Source organism: Micromesistius poutassou (genome assembly GCF_964030765.1).
Source record: "Micromesistius poutassou genome assembly, chromosome: 12".
Taxonomy (NCBI): Eukaryota; Metazoa; Chordata; class Actinopteri; order Gadiformes; family Gadidae; genus Micromesistius; species Micromesistius poutassou.
Genome location: NC_140282.1, coordinates 3160231 through 3170438, shown reverse-complemented (window position 1 = coordinate 3170438; position 10208 = coordinate 3160231). Strand labels below are relative to the sequence as shown.

At 51.5% G+C, this 10208-nt stretch overlaps 1 protein-coding gene across 1 annotated transcript; it reads left to right on the top strand.

Annotated features, from left to right (window-relative positions):
- Positions 1-2790: 2790 nt before the first annotated feature.
- cplx3b (complexin 3b) lies at positions 2791-8239 on the top strand (the record flags this gene model as incomplete). The annotated part of the gene is made up of 3 exons (XM_084476672.1): positions 2791-2951; positions 7423-7510; positions 8015-8239. The coding sequence occupies 3 exons, from the start codon at positions 2791-2793 to the stop codon at positions 8237-8239; spliced, it is 474 nt and encodes a 157-aa protein (XP_084332798.1).
- Between the last annotated feature and the right edge of the window lie 1969 nt (positions 8240-10208).

Here is a 10208-nt window from a genome sequence, read left to right as displayed (position 1 = left end):
GTTCGTAACAAGACAGACATATTGCTTTGACTGCCTGCTTTTGTTTGTGCCGTAGCTGGTGGGCTACCAGGCCGGCTATTGCAGCACTTGTCTATCAGCGGTTCATCAACAAACACACACACATAACACCATTATTCATATAATCATATAACTCACTAGTGCTGAGCGGAGTTCCTTCTGCTCGACATCACCGTATATATTAATGCAGCCCGGCAGCCCTGCTATTGTGGGACTCTAATCCGGTGTCAGGAGATGCACAGGTGAGGTGGATGGCTGCTGTGGATCAGAGAGCATGGTGTGTGGAGGACATAACCCCTCTTATACTCTCTCTCTCTCTCTCTCTCTGTTTGTCTCTCTCATTTCCTCTCCCTCTGTCTCTCTGTCCCTCTTATTATCTCACTCTCTTTCTCCCTTGTTGTCTCTCGCCCTTCTATTAGTTTTTCGCTCCTCTTCCTCTCTCTGTCTCCCTCTCTCTCTGTCTCCCTCTTTCTCCCTGCCTCTCTCTCTCTCTGTCTCCCCCTCTCTCTGTCTCCCTCTTTCTCCCTGCGTCTCTCTGTCTCCCTCTCTCTCTGTCTCTCCCTCTTTCTCCCTGCCTCTCTCTCTCTGTCTCCCTCTCTCTGTCTCTCTCCCTCCCAGTCGGTAAAGATGAAGTGACTAACTCAGAGCGCTGCAAAGACCAGACGTGCTGTCATGTTTGACTCAAGGCACAATCAGAGCAGCTTTACCATCAAAACAAAAACATCACGCAACCCACTCATAGTGGTTCACCTCTCTGCCACGACAAAGCCACAAGCATCATGGACCATGCCCCATGCCCCATGCACCATGCACCATGTACCATTGACCATGGACCATGCATGGACCATGCCCCATTCCCCATGGACAATGGACCATGCCCAATGGACCATGTACCAGGCCCAAAGCACCATGCCCCATGCACGATGGATGATGGACCATGCCCCATCATGCCCCGTTGACCATACCCCATGCCCCATGCCCCATGCCCCATGCCCCATGCACCATGCACCAGACCAATACCAACTAATGGAACTTGATTGATGCTTGACGCTGTGTGTCAGAACATTAATGTCTGACCATCACCAAGGCCTGCCCTTTGTCTCTATATCACATAGTTATAATACTTAGAATATTCCATTCACAGGGTATCAGCTTCACGGGGATATGGAGACCACTCGACAGCCTGGGCTGTGGTTGCATGTGACGGTGTGACGGTGTTACTGTGAGGTACGTGTGGAGATTCTGCAGCCATGCGTGGCCGGTAGATACACATCTGTGCACAGGATTTGCATGCCATGACATCATGTGTGCTCTGCATCAAGGTACACGAGTGCATGGCTTCTCTGCAGCGATGCAAACATCAGAGTATAAAGGACTTCTTGGCTACCTTCCACCTTCAGAGTTTAATTGTCATTTTAACAATACAAATGACATTGTTTTTCCAGACTATTCTCATCATCACCATCATCATCATCATCATCATCATCATCATTCTCATCATCGTATCATTGTAATTCTGTTCCTCAGCTTTCCATTTACACGGCTAAAACAATCTTAAATATAGGGAATTAATGAAGGAGACATCATGCATGTCGCGGTGCACACACCCACCCTCCCCCCGCCTGTGTTCCACATTCAGGGCAGGTTAACAAACATGTAAACACCTAAACAATCGGCGTCATGTTATTCTGCACTCTGTGTTCCCGAGCCGAATGTTGATTTAAATGCGAAGTGACCCAGGTAGACGATGAGGCATAGCCACGCTGGGGCGACAGGCACCGTCTCCGCGCGCCGGGCAGCCCAAACTAGGCCAGGTTTGTTGTCACACCACTGGGAGGCTCAGGATGCCCACGTTGTGGACTTATAATTCACACTGGAGGGCTAATAATCTGAATCTTCATGGCTTTGGAATAAGCCATGAGAGAGAGAGAGGGGGGGGGGGGGGCAGAGAGAGAGAGAGAGAGAGAGAGCGAGGGAGGGGGCAGAGAGAGAAAAAGACAGAGAGAGATGGGAAGAGAGAGAGCCAGAGAACCAATATTTGTCTTTCTATCATTATTATTATATTATTCTATATTATTACTATTGGTTAATTTACAAATTCCCAACTTATCGTGCGCGTTGGTTCTGGTTACTGTTACTGTTCTGGCTGAGCGACGCGTGTTCGATGCCCGGGGAGGAAACAAATCGTGCATAACCGAATCGAGACGATGGGGGGGGGGGGGGGGGGGGGGGGCAAGAAAGAAACCGTATCTTAAGTCACGTCTCCAGTGTGTCCGCTCCTGCCGGGCTCGAGCGTCTGTCTCAGCGCGAGTTCTAATCAGACGAATCACGGGACGCCGTGATGCCCGTGGTGCCCCCCGCGCGCATCGTGAGGAAGGCGCGCGCTCTCCTCCCACCTCCTCCTATGGTCTGCAGGAGGGGGAGGAGGGAGTGGTGAGCTGGGGACGGAAACACAATGATTGGTCGAGTGAAGAGCGGAACTTGTTGACTCATCCTCGTGCAGCGCCGTCAGTTAGCGCGAGCGTCATTCACGAGGCAGCGCTGTCCGTGGCCAGTGGTGCTGAAACTCCTGGCGGGAATCAGACCCTTGACCGGTTATACTTCTCCTGAAGGTGAACTATAAAGTGATATGGTTTTAAGTGAGACTTCCAACGACAGAGTTTGAACCCAATTTGGAGGGAGCCTATCGGACGGTTTACCACTTTTACGCACGGAGTGCGTCTCACTTTCACCCGGTTCAAGGAGCCCACTCACCCGCGCGGGAGAAGAACGATGGCGTTCATGGTGAAGAGCATGGTGGGGGGGCAGCTGAAGACCCTGACGGGCGGGCTGACGGAGGAGAAGGCGGAAGGAGGGGAGAAGACCGAAGCCGCCGCGCAGGGCATGACGCAGGAGGAGTTCGAGCAGTACCAGCAACAGTTGGAGGAGGAGAAGTAAGGAACCAAACCTCGTGTCTTACCGCGTCGTTACGCATGTATGGGAACGTGTTGGGGCTCGTGTTGAGTAGAGCGTCGTATCAACATGATGCGCGCCACATTGGGCACGTACTCCGTCCAGCTCCCCGTGCGCCGCGCGCTGTTTTACGCATGAGTGGTGATAACCGCCCAGATAACCGCGCTCCTCTCGTGCGTTTTGCTTCTATGCGGCGCGCGGCGCTTCACCACTCATGCGTAAAACAGCGCGCAGCGCGCGGCGCGCAGCTGCTTCCATCGCCCATGGGAGCAGCGGTCCTCTCGTGCGTTTGGCTCCTACGAATGTGTTCACCTTTAATTAGGGGGGGGAAACAGGAAATGTTACCCTGTCTGTTCCGTTACACTCTGTACTCCGTGAACCGTATGGTTAAGTCATTAATTAGGTCGTGCAGTATATGTTAAGTTACATTGACATTAAGGACATTAAGCAGACGCTTTTATCCAAAGCGACTTACAACGGTTGAGCAACATGAACCTTGCAAGGCGACAGCGTCGGGAGAAGTTAGGGTGAGGTGTCTTGCTCAGGGACCAGCCAGGGAATCAAACTAGCAACCCTCTGGCTAAAAGTCAACCCATTCTACCTCCTGACCCCATAGTTATATTAAAATGGTTTTGGAGTTCCTTAAGTAACTCCTCCTCCTGTGGTGTCACGGAGCAGGCCTCCAGTGAACGGTGACGACTACGACCACAAGGTCGCACGGCCGACAGTGCGGACACAAGACGGCACTCAGCGTGCGCTGGCGTGTTGTGACCCTCAGCGGCGCATGATGTGGCCCTCACCACGGGGCTCCAGGTCTGATGTTCCCTCTGTCGGCCGGGCCCCACAACCACTGCTGCTCATTGGACCTCAGCCTCGCCATGAGCAGAGTCATACATTTTGAATTGCGTTGACCACACGGTCAACGCAATTCAAAATGTATGACTGGGTGAACTGTAAAAATGGTAAACAGACTGCATTTATGTTGCGCTTTTCTAACCAGTGCGCCACTCAAAGCGCTGTACAATATCGCCCGACATTCACCCATTTGTGCACACACCGACGACGGCGGAGTCATCCACGCAGCTCGTCTGGAGCAGTCAGGGTGAGGTGTCCTGCTCGGGGACACCTCGACACTCTAGGAGGATTCAGGGATCGAACTAGCAACCTTCCGGTTACCAGCCAACCTTCCGCTGTACCTCCTGAGCCACAGGCCGCCCAACGCGCCAGTGCCGCCCTGCACTTGTTATTTTCGTCTGTATCTGTCGGAGCAGGTCGTGGACGCTGTTGCATAGATTGTGAAGCTACATGAACGTGAATGAATCGCCTCCAGCTCGCTACCACTCGTTCTGAGACCCTCCTGGTCCATGGCGTTGGAGTCCGGACCAAACCCTCCCTCTGTGTGAGGGAGTGTCTAACAGTCCGGCTGCAGGTTCTGCTCCCGACCCTTTGACCTCTGCCTCATCGCAGCATCACGCGACGCTGACCTTCAGAGAGCACGGCTTATTGGGCTCAGGCGATGCACAGCCAAACATACATCACACATCACACACACGCGCACACACACACATACACACAGACACACACACAGCCACACAGAGACACACACACACATACACATACACTTACACACATACACACACACACACACACACACACACACACGCACACACAGACTCACAGAGACCCACACACACATACACATACACACATACACATACACATGCACATACAACTAGGGATTATAAGACTCAGGGGTGTGTGGAACAACATGTCACATGCAGTCATTTCAAACGCATGCCTCTCAACACCCTGGCCCCCTACATGGTGGCCCCCCCGGTTATCACCCATGGATGTGCGTGTGTGTGTGTGCGTGCGTGTGCGTGTGTGTGTGTGTGTGTGTGTGTGTGTGTGTGCGTGTGTGTGTGTGTGTGTGTGTGCGCGTGCGCGTGCGTGCGTGCCTGCGTGTGTGTGTGGGTGTGTGTATGTGTATGTGTGTATCTTTGTGTGTGTACGTGTATGTGTGTGTGTGTGTGTATCTTTGTGTGTGTGTGGAGGGGCGAAGGGGTACGGGGGCTGGGGGCACACAGAGGCCATGGCCCCTGCAGCCCAGCAGCTCTGGTCCCTGGGTGACAGCAGTGAGGACTGCCCTGTGAGGGCCCCCCCCCCGGGTTGGGCGTTAGGCCCCCGTGATAGGGCCCTGCGTTGGGCAGTAGTGCCTGCAGGCAGGGCTACATGCAGACGGAGGGTCCGTGTTGAAGTGTGACCTTCTCCCGACCTCGCGGGTTCAAAAGGACAAACCTTAATCACGTCACGCATGCGGACACACACACACACACACACACACACACACATTCGCACACACTGTCTTGCAGCTTTAGGATAATATCCTTTATTCTGTTAATAACGTATTTGTATGTGCTGCTAATCACAATGTCAGCTTTATTGGTGCGAGTCGTCTCTAATCCTATTTGGGTTGATGTCACAAGTGCAAGCTTCGGCCGCCGGCTCGTCAAGAAGTTAGTGGTTTGACCATGCGGATAAGTGCCATCTCATTAAGCCTTAATTCATGTGAGGGATATTCTCGAGGATATTCTCCGGCGGACGGCTGTGTTACAGACGCGAATACGCTGTCCCTGTTGGTCGGGGAGGTCTGATGGAGAGGTTGGTTTGCTGCCCCCTGCTGGAGGAGTGGTGGCAGGATGTTTAAGGAGTACGGGTTTGGGGGACTGGTGAATTATCGGTTGTAGATACTGTTTCACCGTTGTGTAACAGATAATAGCTGTTTGGCAAGGCTTTTGTTTTACCCTGCATTCCTAGCTGCGTATGTACAACAGCGTGTCTTGTCTTTAGTTTACATCACGTTGAGCCTGATATAAACTTAACATATTAACAACTAATCCGTATCGAACAGCTTGGCTACACTCTGCAGACAGACCATACAGAGGCATACAGGATGAATATTAAGTCATAACTAATCCTTGTGGTTGAGATCCAGCCTGCCTCCTGTGTACGACTGACGGTACGGCAGGACTCAACCATTTTGTTTCACTCAGCGCTACGTGTTTATGTTCAGTGTCCCTGGGGAACATCAGCAGACAGACCCGGGAACAGGAGGACGTATGAGTCCGGCCAGTCATAACCCACTGAATCGTTCTGTGTTATTTCTAAACAGCAGTGGTTTCCTCTGCAGATATGATCAATTAAAGACAAACACACAGCTTATGTAAATACACAGAAACGGACATGCTGGTGCAATGCTGTTCACAAGAATGAGATACAAGCAATCATTAAGATCCCCTAGAGAAGTCATGACACAAGCAGTCAAGTACATTTTACATTTTTACATTTAGGGCATTTAGCAGACACTTCTATCCAAAGCGACTTACAATAAGTACATGTGTCATAAGAAAGAGAAACCAAGCACTGCCAAGCACTAACAATCACTAGGTTAACCCATTCCCTGTATACAACAAAGATAGCTAGGATAAGATGCTACACGATGCTAGGTACTATTTTTAAGTCCCAGGACGTACAACGTACAATAAGTGCATAAGAGAGGTAGATACGAGTGCCTTTTGAACAAGTCTGATGGTGGAGGTATGAGGGTAGAGGAAGAAGAGACACTGATGACTCAAATCAGAAACCTCTCTGTGTAATTGGAGCAAAAACCAGGGGATGGACTTTAACTGAACCTGAAACTCTGCTGGCCGGTTAGTAGGCCACTGGCCCCTGCCTGTGTCTCCCAGGGGTCAGGTGACTTTGGATCGTCCTGCATCTGTGGCCATGGCAACAGAAGCAGAGCCAAGCCTTGCTTCCTTCCAGGCCTTGCATCCTTCCCCAGGCTCCACCACCACCACCACTCCCACCAACACCACCGCCACCACCACTCCCACCCCCACCATGCCACCACCACCACCACACCCACCATCATCCCCACCACCTCTACCACCGCACCGCCGCTGCTCCTCCATGCCTGATGGCTCAGGTTTCCCCAGACGGAGGATGTTGAAGAGAAGCACACCATCTTTAATAAGCTGAATATGACCTTGCCGCCCCCCTTCGCCCGACGGGCTGGTGACGGGGGCAAGCTGCGTCGTGCTGACGATGACGTCAGAGCCAACGTCCTCGTGACTCCGGAGAGGCTGGCGTCTTATTGACTTAGCCGCCGCCTGGAGACTTATGTACAGTGATTTACATACGGGCCGCGGTGTGTCCCGCCTGAAGCGCGGGGCTTTGGAGGTGTCTGACTAACGTCTCATCCCTAATAAGTGTGGAACTTGAGGAGCAAGTATTTTGACAATTAAATCCGTCTTAACTGAAGAGGTGGACAGATGATAGAATGGAGCTGTTGCTAAGAGGCTTTGGTCAGAAACCGTGATTATATAAACACACATACTTTGAAGCTCCTGGAGTAGTATTGCAAACATTTAAATCATTCTCCTTCTCCATCAGGCAAGAGCGGGAGGCAAATTTCGCCCAGAAGAAAGCCGAGCGAGCCACGGTCCGCAGCCACTTCAGGGACAAGTACCGGCTACCCAAGGTGAGCCCAGGGAGCTGGAGGGGGGGCCCAGGGAGCCGGGCGCCCAGGGAGCGGGGGCCCAGCGTGCGGGGGAGTGGGGGCCCTCAGTGCAGAGCAGAATTAGAGGCTGGTCTGCCGACCGTTTTCACACCACTACGTAGTGATACAATAACTTTACACATCCTATCCTATGTGTGTGTGTGGGTGAGGGTGTGTGTGTGTGTGTGTGTGTGCATGTGCGTGGGTGTGGGGGTGTGCGTTTGTGTGTGGGTGTGTGTGTTATGTTTTCACGTGCACGTGCATGCATGATTGTATGTGTGTGTGCATGTCTGATTGGGTGTGTGTGTGCATGCATTCATCCGTGCCCCTGTGTGTGTGTGCGTGTGTGTGCCTGTGCCTGTGCTTGCGTGTGCATGTGTGTGTGTGTGTGTGTGCGTGTGTGTGTGTGTGTGTGTGTGTGTGTGTGTGCGTGTGTGTGTGTGTGTGTGTGTGTGTGTGTGTGTGCGTGTGTGTGTGTGTGTGTAGAACGAGCTGGATGAGACTCAGATCCAGCAGGCCGGGGATGACGTAGAGCTGCCCACGGAGCTGGCCAAGATGATCGCCCAGGACAACCAGGAGGAGGAGAGCAAGCAGTCTGTGCTGGGGCATCTGACCAGCATCCAGAACGTGGACATGGACCAGCTCAAGGACAAGGCCCAGGCCACGCTGGAGGACCTCAAGAAGCAGACAGAGAACTGCAGCCTGATGTGATCCACAACCCAGTCTACACTCTCTATCTCTCGCTTGCTCGCTCTCGCTCTCTATCTCTAGACTCTCTCTTTCAATCTCTCTCTCTCTCTAGGCTCTCTTTTTTTCTCTCTTGCAGGCTCTCGCTGTCTCCCTCTGTCTCTCTCTCTGGCTCTCTGTCCGTCTCTCTGTCTCTCTCTCTCTCTCTCTGTCTCTGTCTCTCTCTCTCCCCCTCCTCTACTTCCATTGTCTGCCTCTGTCTCTGTTCCTTACATCAACCGTGTTATTATATATGCAAAGTACATATCTTACAGTATCGTGGGCAAAATGTGTGAGTATTTCTTTCCTGAACGTGACTTTACGTTATCGACACAGAAAACTTTGGATGGACACATATTTGACGTGCAAGCAAGCTTTCTAACAATAAATTTTTCAAACTGTAACTGTAACTTCAGAGATAGCAATACAAGACGTGTGTCCGTGTCTGGCAGACCAGGAACTAGCCTGGCGCCCGACACAGAGGACAGATGCTTTAGAAGCCATACGCCAAAGCCTTTTACCGAACACATTGAGAACACATAGGAAATGCCATAGAGGAACGGTCTGGAGACCGTGTTCACCGCCATCAGTCCTGAGCTCATCAGCTCACCGGACTGAGGGCCCATACCCCCTCCACACACACACACACACGCACACACACGCACACGCACACACACACACACACACACACACACACACACACACACACAAAACCATGAGTTCAGCGTTGACTTCCCTGTGACCTCATCCCTCGACCCTGCCTCTCATTGACCTCTCTCTCTCTCTCTCTCTCTCTCTCTCTCTCTGTCTCAGTGGTGCTGTGTTGTGCTGGTGTCTTGTTGTGGAGACAATGTGACATGTCGAGTGCTGTCTATGAAACACCAACCCTTCGCACAGCGTGATCGCTGTCTTATCGTAGAAGTGTCCTGCTGCGTGTTCTTGGTTATTGTCGTCAAGGTATTCTAACACGAGGCTGTCTTGGTGTTAATATTGGTGTCTTATACCGTCGTGTACAGTCTACTCCCTCTGTGCTTTACTGTAGCGGTCTAGAGTCTTCAGTCCTTTGGTTTGCACTAACTTCATCCTCGCTGTTCATGTAGAGGCTAACACTCTCTCCTTCTGACCCCCGGCCCAACCAAAGGTCTTCATGTGAGTAGCTAACAGCTGGAAGCTAACGGCTGGTAGCTACAGATAGTAGCTAACCACTAGTAGCGAACAGCTTGTAGTGAACAGCTTGTTAGGAACAGCTAGAAGCTAACCGCTGGTAGCTAACAGTTCGAATCTAACAGCTAGACGCTAACAGTTAGTAGCGAACAGCTGGAAGCTAATGGCTAGTAGCTACAGCTAGTAGCTAACCACTAGTAGCGAACAGCTTGTTAGGAACAGCTAGAAGCTAACAGACTGAGCTGGGCTAAACTACCATGGTATCATTTCAAGTCTTCCTAAAATGTTGTGGAGTTGGCATTGTCTGTGCTGCTATTCAAATACAGATGTGACAGGAACAGGTCTGCCAGGTTAACATGTCATGTTATGTTAGTAGGACCAAAACCCAGGCCATGGCGCAATAATGATCACTAGTTTGGCCGTTAGTACCATGTCTGTTTGCTAAAGAGGACTAGTTCAATTGGTAATGAATGCTTCATGAACGACGGCTATGTGTATGAATATGAACTTAGTTACTAAAGAGAATCTTTGTCGTCCTGTGAGCGGAGAAAAAGGCCGCCCTGGTGTGCGGCGCGTTCTCCATTTTGTTTTCCATGTCGAGTGCTCTGTTTTACTTCCTGTTGCTCTCGGCTCCGAGGGGGGTCCTTTCGACGGGGGGCTGACCGGTGACGCTATAATAAACAGATTTTTATGATGATGTCAATCCTTGTCGTTTTTGCTCTGGTTTCTTTCGTGGATTGACTGAACCCAGAGAGGTACACTACACTTCCCTGACCAGCAGGGGGAGAGA